Here is a 26,915-nt window from a genome sequence, read left to right as displayed (position 1 = left end):
TAAAATCCAGTATAGTCAAAAAAGCTACAATACTATATTTGCCCATGCAAGGGCAGTGAGGGCCATATTTAAGTCTGAATAAGGATTTAAAAAAAAAAAAAAAATCAAAATTGTTATATTTCCCAGTGTTCCCATGGCAGTGAATAATACCTTGGCTATCAGATGCCTTGCACCCGAAAGTCCTTTAGAGAACTCAGTCAAGTTATAGCCAGGCCATTATACCTAATCTTTGTGGACAGCATAATGACAGGATTAGTATCAGCTGATTGGAGAAAAGCCAACATGGTACCAATATTCCATAAAGGGTAGAGACATATTCCTGGGAATTATAGGCCAGTCAGCCTCACATTAATAGTGGGTAAATTATTGGAGGGGATGATTAGGGACTATATCCAAAGTTTTACTGAGGAGAAGAATATCATTAGTGGTAATCAGCATGGGTTTATGAGAGGACGTTCCTGCCAGACCAATCTGCTATGAGGAAGTGAGCAGCCATCTAAATTTGGGGAGAGCTGTGGATGTGGTGTATCTAGACTTTGCAAAAGCATTTAATACCGTCCCCCATAAACGCTTAATATATAAGCTGAAGTCTGCAGGCTTGGACCATAGGGTTTGTGCTTGGGTAAGAAACTTTTTACAGGGACGGGTCCAAAGGGAAGTGATAAATAACATGTACTCTGACTGGTCTGGAGTGGTAAGTGGGGTACCCCAAGGCTCTGTCTTGGGACCAATTCTATTCAACATATTCATAAATGATATAGTGTATGGGATAACTAGTTCAGTCTTAGTTTTTGAGGATGACACAAAGATAAGCTGAGTAATAAACTCTCATCAGGACATAGACATTTTGCAGAATGACCTAAATAAAATAAAGGAGTGGGCAGACAAATGGCAAATGAGGTTTAATGTGGAGAAATGTAAAGTTATACACTTGGGGTCAAAAAACACAAATGGAAAATATTCACTAGGTGGAGAACAGCTGGGAGAATCAGGGATGGAGAAGGATCTAGGGGTACTAATAGATGACAGATTGAGCAACAACATGCAGTGCCAAACTGCAGCTAACAAAGCAGGCAGAATATAAGCATGCATACTGTATAAAAAGGGACAAAACCAAAAGTCTTGCCAAACTCGACGCGGGAACGACGGCTATAGCTAACATTGGCTGCGCCTCATAGAAGCAGGGGTAAGTATACGCCGGGAAAACCGCTACGGAAACGTCGTAAGAAACTGCGTCGGGTCCGCGTACGTTCGTGAATTTGCGTATCTCGCTGATTTACATATTATTCAGTGTAAATCAGCGGGAACGCCCCCCGCGCCATTTTCAAATTGAAAAAAAGATCCAACGGTGTAACACAGTTACACCTGTCGGATCTTAGCCATATCTATGCGTAACCTGATTCTATGAATCAGGCGCATAGATACGACCAGTTTAAGTCAGAGATACGACGGCGTATCAGTAGATACACCGTCGTATCTCTTTGTGAATCTGGCCCTATGTTTTTAGTGACATACTACCTTCACCTCAAAAATTTTTCTTACCTGGCTCAGGATTGTTGTATCTTAGTTTCTTGTTGCTTGGAGTAGCTGGTAAAATAAATTGAACAGATTATATTTTACCTGCAATATGATGCTTTCAGGACATTTGCAAAATAGTGCTTCCCTGACATAAAGTATACATAAAGTATACAGTGAGAAACAATAAGATACCCCAAAGTGGCAAACTATGCACGAAATATTAAAGGTTCACTGAAAGTATTAATCTGGTGGTCATAAGCGTGCGCACAGGGTGTGCCAGGTGTGCCCAGGCACACCCTAATCATCCTGTGCAGAACAGATTCCCCCTACTGACCTGGCTCCCGCTTCTTCCCCCCATAGCACTGCCGGTTTCCTCCCTCTCCCACCAGTTGTTGCTGTGGATGTTTTAGGATGAGTGAGGGAAGGTGCCAGTAAATATGCCCTTTACCGGCCCCTTCCCTTTCTGAATGAACATCGTGAGTGATCGGTAGAGTGTGTTTGATCTTTGGAGTGCACACCCTAATGCCAAAGGCTGTGCACACCTATGGTGGTGGTGTAAGCAGTACTAGACCAGGAGCTAGGCAAAAAAAAGAGGGCACAAAACTGTCAGGGGCTTCAACCTATGTGTTTAGGATAGTCCATATCTCGTGGGGGAGATAGATGCTAAAGAACTTTGCCTGCCACTTGTTTGTAATTCCTCCATTCTGTTCAGTCTGGTAACATTTGGTTGTGGGCATATATCTAGACTGGTATGTAGGATGTACCGGGCTAATTGTTAGTCCTAGGCTGGCACTTGTTAATAAGCAATAATGACACATGCTAGATTACCTTGTTCTGGTTGGTCTAGGTTCCGTTTGGGTGCTCTCTTTTCAATTGAGGTTTCTTCGGTTTCTTCTGAAGTTCCTGGAATAAAACACATCTGACTTGTACTTTCCTTTTTCTCTTCTTTAGGTTTAGAACCTGACCCGACATCAAAATAGGTTACCGCTGTTGGCTTCAAATTATTTATTTTCTTTACAGGTGGCTTAGCTCTCTTTCCTTTAAAGATCTTGGGAGCTTTACATATGAAAACATATACGGTAACTACTGCCACCATATGATTGATATACAATCCGCCATCTTTTTCCACATTGATCCCAAGCTGGTGGGTGGGCATTAGTGTTGCTCACGAATATTCGTATTGCGAATATTCGGCTCGAATATGGCATATTCGAGTATTCGCGATACATTTCGAATTTCGCGGTGAATATTCGCTATTCCGAATATTCAAATTTTTTCAATTTTATTTTTAGAACAGATCACATCCTAGTGATCTCCATCGACGTCTAAAAGCATTGCTGGTATGATTAGAGACACTGGGCCGAGTAGCTGAAGCGATCATTTTATCTTGCCGAAAAATTGCAATGCGATTATTCGGCAATCGCAATATCGCGCGATTATTTTCTTCGCCCTATCTTCCGCATCAGAGCGATTTTTTCAGTTTCATTTTTAAAACAGATCACATCCTAGTGATCTCCATAGACGTCTAAAAGCATTGCTGGTATGATTAGAGACCTTGGGCCGAGTAGCTGAAGCGATCATTTTATATTGCCGAATATTCGCAATGCGAATATTCGGCAATAGGAATATTGAGCGATTATTTTCTCCGCCCTTTTGCATCAGAGCCAATCAGAGCGCTCCTAAAACAGTTGGCGAAATTCCGCAATCAATTTCGCATTCGCATTTTTGCGAAATTTCTATAAAATATCACGAATATTCTGAGCCAATCAGAGTGCTCCTACAGCATTTGTCGAAATTCCGCAATAAATATCGCATTCGCATTTTGCGAAATTTCGATAAAATATCACGAATATTCTGAGCCAATCAGAGTGCTCCTACAGCATTTGTCGAAATTCAGCAAAAAATATCGCATTCGCATTTTGCGAAATTTCGATAAAATATCACGAATATTCTGAGCCAATCAGAGTGCTCCTTCCGCATTTGTCGAAATTTCGCAATTATGTTCGCATTCGCAATAGCGAAATTTCGCAATGATTTCATTTCGATAAAATATCACGAATATTCGAATTTAGCGAATATATCTCGAATATTCGACTATATATTCGAGATATATCGCGAAATCGAATATGGCGTATTCTGCTCAACACTAGTGGGCATCCTGGCTGGCATAATTGAATAAATATGGCCATGTCCATATTTGGTAAATGACGTCAACCAAAACCCTGGTTGGTTTGTTTACAAGTATTGTATTACAGGTACTTTTAATTTCAATTTACACAATGCTTTACATATACAGTATCTAACAAAAGTGAGTACACCCCTCACATTTTTGTAAATATTTTATTCTATATTTTCATGTGACAACACTGAAGAAATGACACTTTGCTACAATGTTGTGTAGTGAGTGTACAGCTTGTATAACAGTGTACATTTGATGTTCCCTCAAAATAACTCAACAGCCATTAACCTCCCTGGCGGTATGATTATTTTAGAAAAAAGGTGCTGAAAGCGGTACCATTATTTGCAAGGAAATTTGGCGTTTTATACTGTAGGCCTGTAATTCTTAGGAATAACTCACTTAAATCTGGCCAAACAAGAGTCTAGTAGGCATCCCGGGTATGATTTTTTTTTAAAAACAAAATTATAAATTATAATATAATAAATAATTATAAATAATTATAACAAATAATAATATAATTATAATAAAAATTATTCAATAATGTAATCAACTCAAAATTGTCTGTATTTAACTGCTTGATGGCCTTATTTTGGGCCTGGCTGGTTCACATGTATGTGTTTTGGCGGCCCACATTTGCGCAGGCACAGCAGCCCATTCATTTAAATGGGCCGCCATGCCTGCGTTTCCTGCAAAGAAAAGCGCATGCCTCGTGTAATAGGATGCGCACACGGCACACCTATGCCCATCAAGCAATGAAATACAGCACTGTCTGTCTATTCTGCTGTCTGCTGTGACTTACCTGCAGTTCAATGGGCTGCTGTACTGTGCCTGCACAAATGAGGGCCGCCAAAACACATACATGTGAACCAGCCAGGCCCAAAATAAGCTGGAGGGGGGCCCAAAAATAATGTTTGCCCAGGGCCCAAACCATATTAAAGACGGCCCTGCGAATACTCTTCAATTCATTTAATACTTGCTTTCGGTCTTTTAAATACGCAGGAGTATGTACTGCCAGCGTTTGCAAAATGAAATCTATATATTCTCTAATCCTAGATGTTAATGATCTGATCCCACTAATTATGGGCCTACCAGGTGGGTTTACCGGATCCATATGTACCTTCAGGAGATAATCTATAATGGGGATTCTTTGAGCTGCTGGGATTAAATATGCTTTTTTGAGTCACCATTATCTACTACACTATGAAAGATCTTCTAAGGCTTTTTCTGGCGTAAAGTTACCCCTGCTCTATGAGGCGTAGCCAATGTTAAGTATGGACGTCGGGCCAGGGTCGAATTTTTCACCGATTACGTTGTTTGCGTAAGTCGTTCGTGAATAGGGCTGTGCGTAAGTTACGTTCACGTCGAAAGCATTGACTATTTGCGGCGTAATTTGGAGCATGCGCACTGGGATACGTTCACGGACGGCGCATGCACCGTTCGTTAAAAACGTCATTTACGGGGGGCGTGTCCAAGATGGCGATGGGAGCGGACGTGTAGTTGCCGAGCTCCCGCTCTGAGACTCCTTCCTACCTTGATCCTGTGTGGAATTCGGGCTCCTTCCTCACCCTTTTTTGCCCTGTCTCCTGGGGAATGCGCCGGAACAACAAGGGGAGTCAGACTCGCCGTAAAACTGCTGTTGCGGGCACTCCACCGAACACTGGGCCTAGGCCGCCCGCACCAACCAACCGCATGGCGGATCGCGTGGACTCCCCACGGGACGGCGGGATCCAAGCTGGATCGGAGGCGTTTGAGGCCCTCATGGCGGCGATCTCCACATGCCAATCCACCCTCACGGTGAAGATCGACCATGTGCAGGCGGAAACGGCGCTGATACGCCGCGATCTGGATGCATTCCGGGACCGCGTGTCGGAAGCGGAAAGACGGATCTCGGACCTGGAGGACACTCAGAGAGACCACCATTCTGACATCCAGGCCCTGAAGTCAAGAGTGAAAGTCCTTGAGCACAGGGCGGAGGACGCCGAGAATAGGAACCGCCGCAACAATCTGCGGGTCCTGGGGCTCCCCGAGGGCGCAGAGGGCACCGATCCGGCGTCCTTCATGGAGCAGGTCCTTCCAGCTCTCCTCCCCGGAGCCCGGTTCTCCCCCTACTTCTCCATCGAGAGGGCCCATCGTATCCCGGTGACCAGGGGCCCTGTAGGTTCGCCGCCGCGCACCTTTATTTTCAAACTCCTTCATTACCGGGACCGTGACACCGTTCTCAGAGCTGCGCGTCTGCAGGGAGAACTCAAATTTCAAAATGCCAGGCTCCTAATCTTCCCTGACTACTCCGTGGAGACACAGCGCCAGCGCAAGTCCTTTGACCATGTCCGCGCCATGCTGAGAGATCGAGGGGTTAAGTATAGCATGCTTTTCCCCGCTAGGCTCCGGGTTCAAGACGGTGAAAGGGTGCAGTTCTTCACTTCACCGAGAGACGCCGCGGCCTGGGCTGAATCCCTCCCGAGAGGATGACCTGGATTTTTACCCTTCGGTTCCTTTGTTGCCTGACTGTGAGTAAGCTGCTGGGGGGGCTCCCCGCGGGGGGTTGGGGGACTACTGTCTTTGCCTGAGAGTTATTTGGGGCTACTCTCTCCCCTATGGTGGCCGCGGGACTCCTTGCCTGAACCCTTGTGGTCAGAAGCCGCGCACCTCCACAGTATCCGAGGCCCGGGATACACACCTTCCCCTATTGCTGGTTGGGGAGATTGGATGGGCTGCCCCCCCTGCTTTACTGACCCGTTCAACGATTGGCCCCCCCCCCTCCGTCTCCCCCACTCCTGTCTATGCTGCTGAGGATGGACCCCCCCCCCCCCCACATCCCCCTCTTACCTACTCCCCCGGCTGATTTTGACTGTGGGGATGCCCCCCCCTCATTCCTTCAGGAGCTGACTCACCGCAGCACTGCCTACACACCCTGCTGTGACCCTATGTGTTCTCTCCCCGCTTTTTCCTGTTGTTTTTTCTCCCCCATTTTTTGTCTTTTTGCTTTCCTCCCTAAGAACTGCGCCCCCGGGGCTCCGGGTGATCCACACACTCCTATCCTAAGATGGATTCTCAGGTTCCTTGACTGTTTTCATCAAGAGGCGGATAGCCGCTTGTTCATTGCCCTCATGTCCGGCCTGAGGGCTGGGTTTTGTTATGGGATACAAGCCCTCCTCCGTGTTTGGGGGGGTGGCGGGGGGGGGGGGGGGGTTGGGGAGCCCTGTTGGCGCCCGGTTATGTTTTAATGTAATGTGTTTTATGACAGTACTAATTGCTTTCGTTAATTTATGTGCATTGGTGGGGGGTCCGGGCCCTCCCCCCGGCTGCGGTGTGGCCTGGGGGGGTGGTCCGGGGTTCCTATGTGTGTTTTATCCTCATCTGAGTTCTCCGCCAGGTCACCATGGCGACCCTTGAAGTCCTCTCCTGGAACACACAGGGCTTAAACTCACCTATCAAGAGATCCCTTGTATTTCAATTTATTAAGAAACATGCTCCTCATGTCTGTGTGTTGCAGGAGACGCATCTGGTGGGTAGCAAGACCCTTAGTCTTAAGAAACCGTGGGTGGGTCATCACTACCACTCCACGTACTCCAACTATGCTAGAGGGGTCAGTGTCCTGGTGCTCAAATCACTCCCCTTTAAACTTCTTGATTTGGTCCTAGACCCGGAGGGCAGGTTTGTGCTGGTGCATGCGCTGATTCACAACCTCCCGTGGGTTCTGGTGGGGTTGTATCTCCCCCCTCCTGCCTCCTTGGGGGTCCTGGGGGTTCTTGCGGCCAAATTGGCGCAATTCCCCTGTGACAATGTGGTCCTGATGGGTGACTTCAACCTGGTCCAGGACACTGGTATGGACAGGTTCACCCAGTCGGGTACTACTCGCCAGGGACTGGCGGAATGGGCGGAAACATACAACCTCACAGACGTCTGGCGGTGGAGATACCCGACGACTCGGGCCTTCACCTGTCACTCGGCCACCCATAGATCCTTTTCACGCATTGACTTGGCGTACGTGGGGGCGCCGGTTCTACCTAAGGTACGGGACATTACTATTCTTCCCCGTGGGATCTCGGACCATGCCCCTTTACTCCTTTCACTGACCTTGACGACTGAACCAAATAGCACCCTGTGGAGGCTCTCCAGATTCTGGGTCTCAGGCCCGGAGGTGGATCCCAAGTTTAGGGACACCCTGCGGTCTTATTGGGCGGACAATCCGGGTACGGCTGTGGAGACCACGGTATGGGATGCCTTCAAGGCCTCCTCCCGGGGCCACTATCAGTCCATTATTTCGGGGGTGAGGAGGGAGCGTAGGGCTGAGCTCACTAGAGTTGAAGGAGAGGCAGTTAGACAGGAGGCCCTCTATGTTCGTACCCGTGACTCTAACCACTATTCTCATCTTCAATCCCTGACGCAACAGGCTGTCCTTCTACGGACGGCCTTGACGCAGAAGAAGCTTCTTCATCAGTCCCAGCGCATTTTCGAGCAGGGGGAGCGGACGGGGAAGCTTCTGGCCTGGCTGTCCAAGGAACAGTCGGGCACGTCTGCCATAGCCCAGATTAGGGACGGGGAGGGGGACCTCCACTCGACTCCACAGGAGATCAATCAATGCTTTACGGATTATTACCAACAACTGTACAGCTCCAGAGTGGCATATGATGTGGCTGACCTGTTGAGTTACCTGGAGGAGGTGGACGTCCCGGTTCTCACTCCCTCTTCCGTGCGCAAACTGGACGCCCCATTTAAATTAGAGGAGGTACAGGCAGCTTTAAAAATGATGCAGGGGGGAAAGACCCCGGGACCGGACGGCTTCCCGGTTGAATTCTATAAACTCTATGAGGAAGACTTGGCCCCCAGGCTAAGGTCGCTTTTTGCTGGGGCATCGGAGTCGGGAGTTCTCCCGGATTCGATGAGCGAGGCAATAATCGTGGTCATCCCCAAACCTGGTAAGGATCCAACCCTGTGTTCCTCGTATCGCCCGATATCTCTCCTCAACGTCGACGCAAAACTTTTTGCGAAGATCCTGGCTAACAGGCTTAACACTGTAATTACAGCCCTGGTCCACCCTGACCAGACGGGCTTCATGCCAGGCCGCGGTACTGATATCAACCTTCGTCGATTGCATACTCACCTGGCACTGGCTGGCCCTGGCGACCTCGGGGTGGTGGCCTCACTCGACGCCGAGAAGGCTTTCGACTCGGTCGAGTGGGGCTACCTCTGGGCGGTGTTGACCCGTTTCGGTTTTGGTCTCCGTTTCATGTCCTGGATACAAATGTTGTATGCTCACCCTAGGGCGCGTATTCGCACTAACGGGTCCCTGTCTGCCTCCTTTCCCTTGGAACGGGGGACCAGGCAGGGGTATCCGCTATCGCCGGCATTGTTTGCCTTGGCCTTGGAGCCTCTGGCCGCGCACATTCGGCGCGACCCGGAGGTTCGGGGGATTAAGGTGGGTAACCTGGAGGAAAAACTGTCCCTCTATGCCGACGACGCCCTGCTGTACCTGGCGGACGCTTCCGCCTCCTTGCGGAAAACATTGTCACATTTCGAGACGTTCGGACGGTTTTCGGGTGTGCGTATCAATTGGGACAAATCGGTCCTTCTCCCGCTCCACCAGTCGCTGTCCCGGGCGGACTCTCAAACTCCTCTCCGGTGGGTGGATGAATTCACCTACCTGGGGGTGAGGGTGGGACTCAAGTCGGGATCATACCTAGACAAGAATGTCCTTCCGATGCTGGACCATTTGACCAAACGGTGTGCGACATGGCGTAACCTTCCCCTTTCACCGGTGGGTCGAGGGAACCTCATAAAGATGATAATACTCCCCAAACTGCTTTATTTTTTTCGTCAGACCCCTGTCATTATCCCAAAGTCCTTTTTTCGACAGCTGGAGAGTATAGTGATGGCGTTCGTCTGGGCTGGGAGCCCTCCCCGGGTTGCTAAACGTAATCTTTATCTTCCCCTCTCGGGGGGTGGGCTGGCCCTCCCAAATTTTCTGGCCTACTACTGGGCGGCGGTGCTGGTGACGGTCCGGTGGTGGTTTTCCCAGCCGCGACTAAACCCGGCAGTCAATCTAGAGGCGGCGGTTCTGGGCTCCTATGCGGCCCTGTCCAACCTCGTGTTTCGGGGGTGCAGGGCACTTCCCTCTGTCACGGGGCCCATGGCGACGGTGGTTCGGGTGTGGGCGTCATCCAGGGCCCGAATGCTGAAACCGAATACTGTGTCCCCGCATACCCCGCTGTGGGGCAACCCACTTCTTCCCCACCTGAACACGGTCCCAGACCCGGTGGTCTGGGCCCGACGGGGGATCCTTACCCTCCGGCATGTGATGCCGGATGGTGTGGTGATGCCCTTTCAGGACCTGTGCCGGACCTATAAGGTCCCTTCCTCTTTTAACTTTAGATACACTCAGCTACGACATGCATTGGCGGCCCAGTTTCCGGAACCGGTGGCGCTTGAATCGGATTCGATAGAGCGCCTCCTGATCTCGGGGGTCATGGGGAAGCCCCTCTCATCCCTCTATTTGAGATTCACGGTGGCGTATGATACGAACACGGCGGGGACTCTGACCAAATGGACGGCCGACATCCCGGATCTGGACGAAGAGATCTGGGAGGAATGTGTCTCCTCCTTTCTCCCATCTATGATTGCCTCCAGAGACCGGTTCATTCAACTTAAATTTCTTCACAGGGCCTACTATACCCCGCAGAGGTTGGCTAAGATTTATCCCTCCAGGTCCCCGGAGTGCACTAGGTGTCTGGGGGACACGGGCTCCTTCATCCACATGGTCTGGTCCTGCCCTAAGCTGGACCAGTACTGGAGAGAAGTGGCGAGGGTCCTCTCGGATCGTTGTGGGATGGAGCTAGTGATGGACCCAAAACTGTTCCTCCTAAGTTACCTGGGTGAGATTGAGGGAGACAGGTATACCAAACTGAGCATCACCTTTGCACTGTTTTATGCTAGAAGGGAGATCCTACTCAGATGGCGGGGTGCTGATCTCCCCACTGTGTCCTCCTGGCTGGCCACAATCAACAGAGTGCTCCCACTATATAGGTTGACATACGAGAGCAGGAATTGCCCAGCAAAATTTGAAAAAATCTGGTCGAAATGGATTGAATCTTCTGACGACCTCGAGGACTCCCCTCCTAATATGTCCTGATTGCTGAGGAGCTGTGGGTGACCGGGGTTCCCTGCCCCCCCCCCCCTCCCTCCCCGCCCGCCTCGGCGTGCGGCGTCTCCCCCCTCCCTTGCCTCCCCTCCCCCTCCCCTTCCGGGGGGGCGGGGGGGCGACGGGGCGGGGGTGACGGCTGGGGGGCGCCCGGACGGGGGTCCCCCCCCTGGGTGGCGGATCTTTGTCCGTGTTGTCTGTCCCATTGCAGATACTGCTGGACTATTTCTCCACCAATGTAGCCCCATGTTTATGCCATCTATGTATGATTTCATGCATTCTGTGTCATCCTTGTGATCTTTGTACTGTCATTATTGTGTGTATGTTATTGTCTGTTACAAAAAATAAAAAACATTTACTGTAAAAAAAAAAAAAAAAAACGTCATTTACGTGGGGTCACACTGAATTAACATAAAACACGCCCACATCTTCCAATTTTGAATTAGGCGGGCTTACGCCGGCCCTTATACGCTACGCCGCCGTAACTTAGGGCGCAGGTTCTTTCTGAATACAGAACCTGCCTCACTAGGTTACAGCGGCGTAGCGTATCTGAGATACGCTGCGCCCCGCACAAAGTAACGCCGGTCTTTCTGAATCCGGACCAAAATTTGTAAGCCATCTTCCCTTAGCATCTACTCTCCTAGGGAGAGTCACAGAGTTGGGACCACTTCACCCTGTATAATGAGATTACTGCATTCAGCTTCCATCACCAAGTAGGATCAAGGTGCCCTCATTTGTATACCATTTTCTCCCAATATCCCTTTTATAGTTCTGGTAGACCGTACTCACATTAGAGGACTCCAGCCTAGCCTAAAAGGCTGTTTGCACCCTGCCATAGGACCTGCAGCAGAAGGTCAGGGTAGTCAGGGTGACTACCGCTGTACAATCTCACCTGGGACTTTAGCCATGTTAAGGGACAATAACCAACTACATCCAAATCTCTCTGGGGTGTTTGGCTCCCACAGATGACCTTTATATAGGCACTTGGCACACCCCTGACATTGCTAGAGGAGGGTATTCTCTAAAAGGGAAGCGAACCACTGTTCATAACGTTCTCGTTTAGCATACCATAGTGAAAACAGAGCCATCTAGTGTCAGACCCACTAACTGCACCTGCAAATACTCCCCCCCCCCCACTCTTTAAATATGTCATGTCCCTGTGCCATGTAGGAAGCCACACAATGGAAGAAGGCTTGCGTAATCCTTACATAAGCGATACAGCCATAAAGTCTAAACATAATTAACCCCAAACAGAAATTGAGATGTAATATTCTAAATACCTGGCATTGAGCTTGAAAGTTGCCGTGAAATGAATCGAGGAACAATACTCCACATTCCTGACATCAACTTGCACTTGAATTTAGTCCATGTGCCTGTTACAAATAATAACATCTCCTTAAATCACTTCGAAAAAATAAACCATTAGGGCTAATATTGATAGCATGCCTGGTACTCTGCTTAAATGTGTTGCTAACAATATACACTATATAAATAACAGTTATTAAAACTGAAGTAGAAAAATATAGCAACAATTCTTTTCACAGAATAAAAAAAAGAGAAACATATCCTTAAATTACTGAGAAGAAATAGACAACGAGGTCTAATACTTGTAGTATCAAAATACATACCTCCCAACTGTCCCTGATTTCGAGGGACTGTCCCTGATTTGGAGCAATGTCCCTCTGTCCCTCATTTCTCCTCATTTGTCCCTCATTTTGATCTGATCTATACAGATGTATATAAAATGCACTTTTTATCTATCAAAAAGTGTTTCCCAGCGCTAAACCTTTCATCGGATTTCTAAATTGCTGCATTTGTATATTTCAAAAGCCAATATAAAGAAATAGTAGTGGTAAAAAAAGCACTTGTGGGTTTAAAGAATCTTATTTTTGTGTACATGTCTCCTTTAAGGGGGCGTGGCAAGGGGTGTGTCCTATGCCTGCATACTTTTGCTGATAGGTGTCCCTCATTCCCATCTCAGAAAGTTGGGTGGTATGTCAAAATATATTTAGCTGAACATGATGCAAGAGACATTCTCATTTTTCTGGCAAGGACAGACTACCAGGTGTTTGCAAGCAGTGCCCCCTAGCTGTAGTCCCCGATAGCGCAGGAGCCCTTTTCTATACATTCTCATATGTTAGGCAAAAACACAATAATAAACATAGACAATGTTAATCATACAGAATAGAAATGACAGCAGTCATTATATTAATAAACATTAACACAGCAAAAACGATCACAACTATACACACAAGGGAGGGCTGGCAGGGGGGGCAGAGTGGAAATCTCCCCCCTGGCTGGTGACACTATGCACAGCCACTGGCTGCCACTACCAAATGCTGTTTTTGCAGAGCAGGAATATGCCTGCTGGAGCTCTGTTAACATAGGTCATGGCCGCCGCTCATCTCCCACTGTGCAGCCGTGCCTGTGTCAGCTCCGAGGTAGATGGCTGCAGAGCTGAGCTATGTCTCGTCTCACACATAGCTCAGCCTCAGCGCACACCAGCGCTGACATCCCCTTCTCTCTCTGCACAGACACAAGGAGAGATAGAGTGCATCTGCTCCTCCTCCTTCTGAGTCTGCCCCTACCCACACTCCCGGGTATGTGTGGGCACTGGACAGGAAGTTTGAACCCAAAAAAGCATCAGACAGCCTGCCTGTGCCTCAGCCTCCATCCTGGTAAGTTCAACCTCTCTAGTCTCTCTTGCCTCCCAGTGTATAAAAAGGGGTGCTCTGTGGACTTTGTTAAAGGGGAGGGGGGCAGGCTTTGGTGAGCAGAGAACCTCTTTACACAATAGTCCACAGCATGCACCCTTAAATCAATTTTCCCAGAAGAACCCTTACATCAGATCTGATGTATATGGGGTCTGTGCGGGCTCTGATGTATATGGGGTCTGTGCGGACTCTGATGTAAGGGGAGGCTCTGTGCGGACTCTGATGTAAGGGGGGCCTCTGTACGGACTCTGATGTAGGGGGGGCCTCTTTGCGGACTCTGATGTAAGGGGGGCCTCTGTGCGGACTCTGATGTAAGGGGAAGCTCTGTGCGGACTCTGATGTAAGGGGAGGCTCTGATGTAAGGGAAGGCTCTGTGCGGACTCAGATGTAAGGGGAGGCTCTGTGCGGACTCCGATGTAAGGGGGGCCTCTTTGCGGACTCTGATGTAAGGGGGGCCTCTGTGCGGACTCTGATGTAAGGGGGGCCTTTGTGCGGACTCCGATGTAAGGGGGGCCTCTGTGCGGACTCTAATGTAAGAGGGGCCTCTGTGCGGACTCTGATGAAGGGGGGCCTCTGTGCGGACTCTGATGTAAGGGGGGCTCTGTGCGGACTCTGATGTAAGGGGAGGCTTTGTGCGAACTCTTGTGATCATGAAAAATCTTAGACTGTTTTCCTCAATCCATCACTTTTCACGCTCTATGGGCCACTTGACTGGACTTGCCCCCCAGGCCTAGGGCTGCCAGCCCTCCCCTGTATACACACCATATAAATAGCATGCAGAACATGTACGTGTAGCACCCTTGTCTTAAACAGGGGCTACTAGTAAGTTTAGCCATGCTAGGTGGTAACTAACCTGGCTGATTTACAGTCTTTGGGATCATTTGGGATTTCTCCTAACCCTGGTGTGGCTGTGGTTCCTCTCTTCTGTCAATAAGCGGCACTGTTGCCTTTGGCACTAGTGTGATGAGCTGCAGTGAGACAGAGCTATGAATATGCATATTTCTCTCAGCCAATCAGTAGAAGTTTCATGGCCACTGTGCATGCTGGTACAGAGTGTATATTTGGAGGAAGTCAGGTGATTGTGGTCCTCCCACCCAGACCTTGGTCTGGAGTGGATGTGTAAGGAACAGCTCCATTGGATGAGGCCTGGAGTGTAAGGCCTGGCCATGTGCCTAAGGCTCTGGATAAGAGAGAGCTTGTTTTCTGTCTGGAGACATGGGGCCAGATTCACAAAGGATTTACGACGGCGTATCTCCAGATACGCCGTTGTAAGTCCGAATGTGAGGCGTCGTATCTCGGCGCCTAATTCAAAGAATCAGATACGCCAGAATTTGTCTAAGATACGACTGACGTAAGTCTCTTACGCTTCGTATCTAAGGTGCATATTTACGCTGGCCGCTAGGGGCGCTTCCATAGTTTTACACGTAGAATATGCAAATGAGCTAGATACGCTGATTCAGAAACGTACTTGCGCCTGTCGGATTTAGCTATGCCGTTTACGTAAGGCGTCGGTCCGGCGTAACTTTACCCCTCATGAAAGCAGGGGTAAGTCATGTAAGTCATGTTAAGGTATGGACGTCGGAAACGTCGGAACAGCTTAGGGAGTATTTGCGACGCGACTCTGAGCATGCGTGCGCATGCGCCGTTCGATCGGCCACTCATTTATATGGGGTCATAGCTCATTGTAATACAACATGCCCACTGCCTTGATAATTTGAAAAGCAGCGCACATTCTCTTCTTCTTTATAATGTGATAATACTAAAAGCTGCTTTGCTGGTGATACTGACGGAGTAAAAACAAATGTCTTTACTTTGGATTAGTGTATTTTGGTTATATGAATCAAACATATTTCTATATTATTTTGTGGGTCAAGTTAGCACAACCCCATTGCGCAATATGTCTGCTTGACGAACTGACGTTCAGAAACGAACAAAATTGCACAAAATTGAAAATCACGAATGCACGCAGACGAAACCTCTACAAACTCTCGATTAGCAGAAGGAGTCCAAAGGGTGACGCCGGAGAATTGAACTTCCTTATTTAAACTCTCATCAGTACGTTGAAACGTCACTATGTTCGTGTTTGTTGCCGAAAAAGTCAGAGCGTGTGTATGCGATGGGTGTGACCGGACAACTCCCTTCGGACAAAAATCCAAGGGAAAGTTTGTTTGATGTCCGACCGTGTGTACGAGGCTTAAGAGTGACTTTTCTTTTCTACAACCGTCTACACCAGTGCTTCTCAAATAGTGGGGCGCGCCCCCCAGGGGGGGCTCGAGGCTCCATAAAGGGGGGCTCGTTCCGGACCACAGCGATCGCGCCATTTAGTATCCGCTTCTGTCCCCAGCCTCCTCCGCTAGTTAGAGGAGCGGACGGCGGGAGGCGGGACATTTTTGAACTGGGGGACGGGACCAGAGAGGTAGCAGCCTGTCATGTTGGACGGCAGGTGATTGCCTGCTAGGAGGCGGTCCTAGCAGCCAATCACCAGTTCGCCCAAAAGTCTCCCCGCCCCGCTCAGTGCTGCTGCGGCTTCACTTGACGAATGTCCCGCCTCCTGCTCTCCGCGCTGAAAAGTTACAGGTAGGAGTGGAGAGGGAGGAAGGGAGGAAAAATATATGGAAATGTTAAGGACGAGGAGTGGGGTCATGTAAAGGGGGCAATACTTTGTGGGGGGGGGTATGTGATGGGGCAATACTGTGTGGGGGGGATATATGATGGGGCAATACTGTGTGGGGGGGATATGTGAAGAAGGGCAATACTGTGTGTGGGGGGATATGTGAAGAAGGGCAATACTGTGTGTGGGGGGATATGTGAAGAAGGGCAATACTGTGTGTGGGGGGATATGTGAAGAAGGGCAATACTGTGTGGGGGGATATGTGGATACAGTGTTATGCAGAGGTGTACTTATAACAATTTTATAGACAAATGATACTATTTACAAATGTTTTCTTCTTCCTAGGGGGGGCATGACAGAAAATAATTGAGAAGCACTGGTCTACACCCACCATGCCTAAGAACCTGCACCCTGAGGTGAAATGTCAGCCCTCCCTGTCTTAGGAGCCAACACACGTCTGGAGGTCAGGGGGTGCTGGATAAGGTTGAAAACAATCCAACTATATACACTGTACAATAATAAATGACAAGGGCGCATAGCATGGAAAAGCATATTTACAATTGGAACACCATTACAGCACTCTTTGGTGGGACCTTCTTAACTACATAGCATTTTATGTCTTTGCTATTGGGACAGGACACCACCACCTTGTCAATATGGATATGCCATCCATAATTCCATTCATAGTAAACATGGTGTTCCTACCAGTGTTTCAACCGTCTATACATTTACAGACAGCTTGTTAAAAGGAAGTCAGGACATGCTCGTCGTACATGATGACGTCACCGCGTTCTTGCCTTTCAAGAGAACCGCGGTTCTTTTGAAAGGAGAGTCTGTACACTTGGGTGGCAAGAGATTCTTGCCAAGAATCTTGTCAGGGAAAACAAAGTTTTTTTCCTGACGAGATTCTTGCCCGTGTGTACAGGGCTTCAAACTCATGTCACATGAGTGGAGACAATAGTCTGGAGAGTTTTGACACATAAGAGACAGTTCAAGATATGTTATAGTTTTTTGTTAAGCCTAAAGCCGCGTACACACGATCAGTCCATCCGATGAGAACGGTCTGAAGGACCGTTGTCCTAGGTTAACCGATGAAGCTGACTGATGGTCCGTCGCGCCTACACACCATCAGTTAAAAAACCGATCGTGTCAGAACGCGGTGACGTAAAACACAACGACGTGTGAAGTAATGAAGTTCAATGCTTTCAAGCATGCGTCGACTTGATTCTGGGCATGCGTGGATTTTTAACCAATGGTCGTGCCTACTAACGATCGGTTTTGACCTATCGGTTAGGAATCCATCGGTTAAATTTAAAACAAGTTGGCTTTTTTTTAACCGATGGATAACTAACCGATGGCGCCCACACACGATCAGTTTGGTCCGATGAAATCGGTCCATCAGACCGTTCTCATCAGTTTAACCTATCGTGTGTACGCGGCCTAAGTTAATGGTTACATGGGGATTGATGGTTAAAGGGGTTGTAAAGGTAAGTGTTTTTACACCTTAATGCATCCTATGCATTAAGGTGATAAAACATCAGACAGTAACGCCCCCCCCCCAGCCCCCGTTTTACTTACCTGACCCCTCGTGGGTGGAGCCTGATGGGGAAGCCGAGACACATCAGGACCATTGTCTCATTGTGATTGATAGAGCACGCATTGGCTTACAGCAGGAGTCCGGTGTGTCCTCCTTCACCCTTTCAGGTCCGATTTCAGCATGAATTTTTGGCTGAATTCAGACCTGAACCAGACAGAAAGAAAGGACTCTTGTGCAAATCACATCTGAGCCACTGTGAAGTCGTGTGAACCGGCTCCATAAAGAGCCGGTCACAATCTCCACATCCAATTCGTAATAGTGTCAACCCACCCTGAAGCATAATTTGACAGCAGGAAAAGACAAGGGGCCAGATTCAGAGACAGCGGCGTATCTTTGAGCGGGCGTAGCGCATCTCATATGCGCTACGCCGACATAACATAGAGAGGCAAGACCAGTATTCACAAAGCACTTGCTCCCTAAGTTACGGCGGCGTAGCGTAAATGGGCCGGCGTAAGCCCGCCTAATTCAAATTAGGAAGGTAGTGGGCGTGTTGTATTAAAATTAACCGTGACCCCATGTAAATGAATGGCCGAACGAACAGCGCATGCGCGCACATGAACGCGCATGCTCAGAATCACATCGTATATACTCTCTAAGATACGACGGCTCAATGCATACGGTGTGAACGTAACCTACACCCAGCCCCATTCACGTGCGGCTTACGTAAACAACGTAAAATACGCCGGCTGTTCCGACGTCCATACCCTAACATGACTTTTCCCTGCTTTATGAGGCTTAACTTTACGCCGGACGTACGCCTTATGTAAAATGCAGTGGGCGCAAGTACGTTCGTGAATCGGCGTATCTAGGTCATTTACATATTCGACGCGTAAATCAATGGAAGCGCCCCTAGCGGCCAGCGTAAATATGCGCCCAAGATACGACCGCGTAGGAGACTTACGTCGGTCGGATCAAGCCAAAATTCAGGCGTATCTTGTTTGCTGAATACGGCGCATAGATACGACGGCGCATCTGTGGACTTACGTGTCGTATCAACAGATACGTCGGCGTAAGTTCTCTCTGAATCTGGCCCTATGTTCTTATATAAATACAACTGCTTGTATCTTTGGATATACTGATAGTTTTCACATATGGCTTCCATAGATGGTCACTGATGTTCGTGTATTTTGTCTTCATATGCTGAGTTTGAAATGCCCGGGTTTGTGACAAGTACACTTTAAATGTTATACAGAGGATATCCTGCTCAGGACCAGTGTTGTAAGTAACGGCGTTTAAATGGGGTATGACTGACAAAAAGTATATACACGCTATGTTAAATATATATTAAATATATATTTTTGCAGCAGCAAAGCCACGCAAGACAAACATGGTTGGGAGAGGATGTGGCCTATCGCTGGCCCAAGACCCTCGTATTTTCTTATAGGGTATGACTGACAAAAAGTATATACACGCTATGTTAAATATATATTTTATATATTATTTATTTTTTATGTTTATGTGCATATCATTCATATGATCTATGGCAGGCTGCGCCGCTGCAATCTATTGAATTGGGTTCAAATAAATACGAACTGTTCTAAAATACTGTATATGGTGTTTTTAAGCTTCAATCAGTTAATATAAACATCTTTGATATTAAAGATGTTATAGAACGTACTTGCATTGTAGAAAATCAAAAATAAAATTCTCAGTTACTTTTCCGAGTAACTAGTTACTTTGACCAAAAAGTAACTGAGTCACTAATTCACTTACTTTTTCGGTCAAGTAACTTGTAATTGTAACTAGTTACTTTTTTAAAAGAAGATGAACAACACTGCTCAGGACATATACATTATAGTGCAGGAATTTTCTTACTCACCTTCATCATTACCTTCCATTTTTCTTCTCCGATCTGACAGATGATGACCATCAAAGTGTTCTTCTCAGAATTATTTCAAAGAGATCTGTTATAATAAAAATAAAAATATATCATAGATGTGTGTGGACTCTTGCTCAGCTATCTAGTCCAGTGTTTCTCAACTCCAGTCCTCAAGGCGCCCCCAACAGGTCATGGGCCAGATTCACAAAGAGATAAGACGGTGTATCTCCTGATACACCGTCGTATCTCTGACTTACACTGGTCCTATTTATGCGTCTGATTCAAAGAATCAGTTACGCATAGATATGGCTAAGATCCGACAGTGTTACACTGTGTTACACTGTCGGATCTTATTTTCAATTTGAAAATGGCGCCGAGGGCGTTCCCGCTGATTTACGTTGAATAATATGTAAATCAGCGAGATACGTGAATTCACGACCCGACGCAGTGTTCTTACGACGTTTCCGTAGCGGCTTTCCCGGCGTATACTTACCCCTGCTTCTATGAGGCGCAGCCAATGTTAAGTATAGCCGTCGTTCCCGCGTCAAATTAAATTTTTTTTACGTCGTTTGCGTAAGTCGTTCTCGAATACGGATGGACGTCGTTTACGTAAGCGTCGAAACCACTGACGTCCTAGCGACGTCAGTGGGAGCAATGCACGCCGGGAAATTCCGCGGACGGCGCATGCTCATTTAAATCGGCGCGGGAACGCGCCTGATTTAAATAGTACACTCCCCCTAGCCGCGGAATTTGAATTCCGCTGGGGGATTTACGATCCACCGCTGCAAGTTTGGAGGTAAGTGGTTTGTGAATTACCCACTTGCCTCTCAAACTTGCGGGAGCGGATCTTAAATCAGGTAGATCGAGCGGATCTAAAGATCCGCTGATCTACGTGAATCTGGCCCCATGTTTTCAGGATTTCCCTCAGATGAAACAGCTGTGGTAATTACTAAGGCAGCGAAACTGATCAAATCACCTCTGCAAAATAATGAAAAGCCTGAAAACATGACCTGTTGGGGTGCCTTGAGGACTGGAGTTGAGAAACACAGTCTATGAATGTCCCTTACTATTTTCATCTTCTGGTAATCTAGACAAAAATGAACTTGTCCTGTATGTCGGGTGTAATTCTCAGTATCTGTTCTTATTCTGTATGTATGGGAAACCGCAGAAAACCCCAGTGGCGTGAGAGGGGGGTGGGGTCACCCACTTACATCACGGGTGGCCCTCAGCTATATAAGAGCTTTCATGCCGGGAGTAGCGTCACTCGACAGGAACCTCCTATGGAGGCATCAGTAGCGGCTTTTTTTTTTTTTTTACTGTATTTTTGGGTCGAGAATGGATTACATCGCTGGACTTCTTTTTTAATAAAGAACTTGTCCCAAGCTGGCTCTTGTTTTTTTTTCCCATTTTGTACACTTTTATTGGTGAAATGGTAGGGGTACAATGTACCCCGTTACCAATTCACATAGGGGGGCAGGGATCTGGGGGTCCCTCTTTTCTCTCTATGTAGAATAATCTTGGACTAATAGAGTTAAGGTTAGGCACATTCGACCAACGAAAACGAAAATAAAGCATTTGTTTATGTCAGATCTTTCGGTTTTCGTATTCTGTGCGTTCGTTTTCGTTTAGTTTTAAAACGATAACGAAAATACCTGAAATTCGGACAAAAATGCATTCGGACGAAAACGAATGCACATATCTAATAGGCATACTTAGAATGACACCCAAAAACACATTCTTCCCTGAGTATGGGGACACCATGGGGGACATTCAGATAGAGATATGGCGGCGTATATCTCCTGATACGCCGTTGTATCTCTGAGATCCGACGGTCGGATCTATGCGACTGATTCATAAGAATCAGTTACGCATAGATCTCCCTTAGATCCGACAGGTGTAAGTGACTTACACCGTCGGATCTTAGGCTGCAATCTCCCGCCGGCCGCTAGGTGGCGCTTCCATTTGTATACGCGACGAATATGCAAATGAGGAGATCCGCCGCTTTAGAAACGAACGCCCGTCGCTTTTTTTTTACGTCGTTTGCGTTCGGCTTTTTCCGGTGGATAGTTACCCCTGCTATATGCGGCGTATCCAATGTTAAGTATGGCCGTCGTTCCCGCGCCGAGTTTTGAATTTTTACGTCGTTTGCGTAATTCGGTCGCGAATACGAATGGACGTAATTTACGTTCACGCCGAAACCAATGACGAAACCAATTTACGCCCAGAGGCGATTCAGTTCGTATGTGTTGCGCTGTACAAGTCTCTCACTCACTCACTCACTCACTAGCGACGTCATTTGAAGCAATGCACGCTGGGGAATTTAGCCGGCGGCGCATGTGCATTTAAATCGGCGCGGGGACGCGCCTGATTTAAATACTACATTCCCCCTAGCCGCTGAATTTGAATTCCGCCTGGGGATTTACGATCCGCCGGCGCAAGTTTCGAGGTAAGTGCTTTCTGAATACAGCACTAGCCTCTCAAAATTGCGCCGGCGGATCGTAAATCAGATAGATTACACGGATCTAAAGATCCGCTAATCTATCTGAATCTACCCCCATATGTGTAAGACTTTTTCACAGCCTAGTCATATAGAAGGGCTCAAAATCCAACGAGCACCTTCAAGCATTCTAGGAGCATAAATTAGACGTAAATGATGTATCCCATCACGTCTAGATGCCTAAATGCATTGAGTTTAGGCCCGAAACAACTAATCGATTATGAAATTAATCGATTACAATTTTCATAATCGATTAATCGGCCAGTAACATAATGGGGTTAAAAACTAAAATTAGCCCTTTATAGTACAAAAGAGAAAATTGCTTCTGTAAATATTACTTTCTCTGTCCCACAGTAAAAAAATGAACCCCTTAGGCCGGGTACTCACGACCAAACATGTATGGTGAAAGCGGTCCGTCGGACCGTTTCCACCATACATGTCTGCCAGAGGGCTTCTGTACGATGGTTGTACACACCATCGTACAGAAGTCCGCGCGTAAACAATACGCGGGGCGTGTCCGCGGTGTCGCCGCGTCGATGACGCGGTGTCGCCGCGACAATGACGCGGCGACGTGGGCGGCCCGCCTTTAAAATGCTTCCACGCATGCGTCGAAGTCATTCGACGCATGCGAGGGACGGCGGGCGCCTGGACATGTACGGTAGGTCTGTACTGACGACCGTACATGTCCGAGCGGGCAGAATTCCAGCGGACTGTTTTAAAACAAGTCCAGGAATATTTGTCTGCTGGGAAAAGGCCCGGCGGGCAAATGTTTGCTGGAATTCGGCCCGCTCGCGCCCACACACGAGCAAACATGTCTGCTGAAACTGGCCTGCGGGCCAGTTTCAGCAGACATGTTTGCTCGTGAGTATGGGGCCTTACAGTAGCGATTATTTGCTCATTTTGTACTTATTTTTGTGTTTTTTTAACCCCCCCATTATGTTACTAAACATCTCAGGCCGGGGTCACTCCTCTGTTTTTCGCTGCTTTTTGCAGAAACACTACAGTTCATTTACCATATTTATCGCGGTATAACGCGCTCCCGCGTATACCGCGCACCCCCAAAGTGGCCCGAATTCCTGTGGAAAAATTTTTTTTTGTTTTTTTGTACTTACCGTTTTGGTGTCTTGTGCGGCGTCCATCGGCGGCCTCGTCGGGTCCGGCGTCCATCGGCGGCCTCGTCGGGTCCGGCGTCCATCGGCGGCCTCGTCGGGTCCGGCGTCCTTCTGCGGCTTCGGGTGTCCTCTTCGGCGGGTCCGGTGTCCTTCTGCGGCGGGTCCGGTGTCCTCTTCGGCGGGTCCGGTGTCCTCTTCGGCGGGTCCGGTGTCCTCTTCGCCGGGTCCGGCGTCCTTCTGCGGCGTCCTCGCGGCCTCCTCGCGTCCTTCCCGCCACGAGTTTGAATACCGCGCCAGCATATACCGAGCGCAGTACACTCGTGAAGCTTCGGGCAGGCTCGGCAACTGTCGCGCTGACGTACAGGACGTCAGTGCGAGAGGCGCCGAGACTGCCCGAAGCTTCACGAGTGTACTGCGCTCGGTATATGCGAGCGCAGTATTCAAACTCGTGGCGGGAAAGCGGGTATCGGCGTATATCGCGCACCCACGATTTTGCCCTGATTTTCAGGGCAAAATAGTGCGCGGTATACGCCGATAAATACGCTACATGTTTTCCTATTCGACACGTTCACATCCATGATTTTTCTTTCAGCTGCTACGTATTTGGAAAGGGCAGGGACTTTTTAACGCAAAACGGTGCTATTTCTTTTTGTTTTTTTGGTTCAATATACTTCAATGTAGAAGCTGCAGAAAAGCATGTAATGTGTTTTTGCTGTAATTTCTGTTTTGTAATCTGCCCAACAACAAATTGGCCCAATTTTTTTTTAAAAACGCTATTTTTTTAAGGCTATTTTCCGATTAATCGAAACAATAATCGGGCAACTAATCGATTATGAAAATAACCGTTAGTTGCAGCCCTAATTGAGTTGCTGCCATGTGATTGGCTGATTAGCAATTTGTGTTACCAATCAATTGAACAGGTATACCTAATAAAGTGGCTTGTAAGTGTAGGTTGTTCCCGATTTCTGGTGGCAAACCTGCAAATCTTTCAGGCAGAAGTTACTGAATCTCAAGGAATCCTCACAAACCCATTGTAGTGCAAAACTGAACCTTGTCCTTATCAATCAGCATTGGATTGGCATTTCCTAACTGGCAAAGAGCAGCAGCTGAGAGCTGTGGGAGCAAAACTTTTAGGGCCAGATTCACAAAAGAGATACGACGGCGTATCTCCTGATACGCCGTCGTATCTCTGTGATCCGCCCGTCCTAACTATACGGCTGATTCATAGAATCAGGTTACGCATAGCTAGCCCTAAGATCCGACAGGTGTAATTGACTTACACTGTCGGACTAAGGATGCAATTCTATGCCGGCCGCTAGGTGGTGAGGTCATTGCGGTCGGCGTAGAATATGCAAATGACTAGTTACGGCGATCCCCGAACGTCCGCGTTACCCGTCGCTCTAACTTTACGTTGTTTCCGTCGAGATACGCGTCGTAAAATTAGGGCTGAGCCCTAGGTGTTCTAAGCCATGTTAAGTATGGCCGTCGTTCCCACGTCAAAATTGAAAACATCACGTCGTTTGCGTAAGTCGCCCGTGAATGGCGCTGGACGCCATTTACGTTAACGCCGAAACCAATGACGTCCTTGCGACGTCATTTAGCGCAATGCACGTCGGGTAATTTACCCGACGGAGCATGCGCAGTACGCTCGGCGCGGGTACGCGCCTAATTTAAATGGTGCCCGCCCCATTTGAATTGGGCGGGCTTGCGCCGAGCGCATTTATGTTACAGCGCCGCAAGTTTACAGGTAAGTGCTTTGTGAATCAGGCACTTACGCAGCAAACTTGCGGCGGTGTAACGTAAATGGATTACGTTACGCCGCCGCTGCGTAGCGGAAATGTATGTGAATCTGGCCCATAGTTCCCTGAGGGCATTGTAGGAAATCTATAATTACAATGTAACAATAACTAATCCCATTCCTGAGATGAATATGTAGACTGAAGTCCCAATAATGAAATCTATATGATAACAGAACGATTTCTTACCTCTGTAGAAGTGTTGCGGCTCTTCTGCTGTACAGATAGTTTCATTTCCTCCTTTTTGAGTGTCGTTGTGCACAGCGATTGTTTGACTTTGTTTACTTTATATATTTTTTCCTGTTCTACCGGTATTGTGAGGGAAATCCCTTCTACTTTTCTAACATCATATAGCAATACGTATACTGGTGTGTGCTGAAGGCGATCCCTCCTACTCAGTGACACCGTACAAGATACAAAGACCTCGGGGCCGCTTTACACTACGGATATGTTCTGGATGCATTTCTGTAGCATTACGGTGTGTTTTTTCCCCTCGTTTTTTCTTCACCTTTGTAGATTTTGTAGACGCAATGATGAATAGTCAGATGAATCTCGTAAAGAGCGTGTTTATTCCAGCCAGCAGAGAGCCACGTGTAAAACCTATTTCCTCTGGTTTCAATTCATAACTCCCTACTTTCTGTTCCCACCCCCAGCCCCAGCTCCTCACACAGCTAGGTAAATACAACACATACATGGGGCTAGATTCAGAAAGCCCGCCGTAAGTTTGTGCGGGCGTAGCGTATCTCAGCGTATCTCAGGTATCTGCCGAAGTCTGCTGCAGGCCTGGAGGAAGCATTGCCTCAGTCTCCGCTCCTTCAGTGATAGGACTGCAACATGATAAATATGTAGCAAGTCATAGGGTGAGAGGCTGCAGCAGAGGCTGATTTGTGTCAGGCATTAGTGAACAGCCAAGAACTGCACAGGCACAATAATTTACAGGCATACCCCGCTTTAAGTACACTCACTTTACATACACTCGCGAGTAAGGACATACCCACGAGTGCATGTAAAGTGTATTACAAGTACTGTACAGACATTTTGCAGCCACAGTAGAAGGAGATAAAGCTCCGAGAGCATAGCCCGTCTTGTTCCAGTGTGCCCCTGACACCCCCAATACAGACCCTGATACCTCAACTACAGCTCCTGACACCCCCACTATAGCCCCTGACCCCCTACTACACCTTAGAAGTGAAAAAATATATTGTTTCACTTTAAGTACATTTTCGTTTTACATACATGCTCTGGTCCCATTGTGTACTTAAAAGTGGGGTATGCCTGTATTTCACTTTGTCATCCCTGAGCCGATATCTCAGCCCTGGCAGTAGATGGTGACCCTGGTTGATGCCTGAACAAAGATGTCACTGTCTGAAGAGACAAGCAGGCAGGGGCGGACTGACCATTGAGTCACTCGGGCACTGCCCGAGGGCCCCATGCCACTAGGGGGCCCCATCAGGGTTGCCAGGCTCAGTAAAACCAGGGACAGTATGTAAAAATCTGTGTTTTTTTTAGATCTGTCCCTGATAAGTCCGAAACTGACATGCTTTTAATGTGAATATCCCAAGATTTTAGCTGCCCTGCCTCTGCACTGCCTCCTGGCGTGGTGGCCATCTGTAAGCCAGAGGGGCCCCATAATCTTCTATTGCCCGGGGGCCCCATGAGTTGTCAGTCCGCCCCTGCAAGCAGGTGAAGATATTGTCTGGGGAGTAACGTGATCTCTGTGAGAGGTGATAAATACCTGGAAGAGTTAAACATTACCAATAATGTACTGAACGTAAAAAGTACATGTGATGCAAGGCCAGCTTTAACCACTTAAGGACCGCCGCCTGTATATTTATGTCGGCAGATTGGCACGGACAGGCATACAGGCATACAGGTACCTCCCCTTTAAGATTCTGCCACCGGCGGCGTGCTCGCGACCCTGCCGCTATCTCCGT

General features: G+C 48.0%; 1 protein-coding gene across 1 annotated transcript in view; it reads right to left on the bottom strand.

Moving 5' to 3' along the window:
- LOC120943026 (interferon-induced very large GTPase 1-like) overlaps positions 1 to 25,570 on the bottom strand; it is a 31,045-nt gene extending 5,475 nt beyond the window's left edge. The window contains exons 1-5 of the mRNA XM_040356077.1: positions 25,171 to 25,570; positions 19,577 to 19,661; positions 12,116 to 12,208; positions 2,347 to 2,421; positions 1,543 to 1,587 (exon numbers count right to left, since the gene is read on the bottom strand). Of these exons, the coding sequence (XP_040212011.1) occupies positions 1,543 to 1,587; positions 2,347 to 2,421; positions 12,116 to 12,208; positions 19,577 to 19,595 (232 nt within the window). The 5' untranslated portion in view covers positions 19,596 to 19,661; positions 25,171 to 25,570. The remainder of the gene's footprint in view (positions 1 to 1,542; positions 1,588 to 2,346; positions 2,422 to 12,115; positions 12,209 to 19,576; positions 19,662 to 25,170) is intronic.
- Between the last annotated feature and the right edge of the window lie 1,345 nt (positions 25,571 to 26,915).

This window comes from Rana temporaria, chromosome 6 (genome assembly GCF_905171775.1).
Source record: "Rana temporaria chromosome 6, aRanTem1.1, whole genome shotgun sequence".
NCBI lineage: Eukaryota > Metazoa > Chordata > Amphibia > Anura > Ranidae > Rana > Rana temporaria.
The sequence above is the reverse complement of the archived record's forward strand: the minus strand, read 5'-3'. Positions and strand labels throughout refer to the sequence as shown.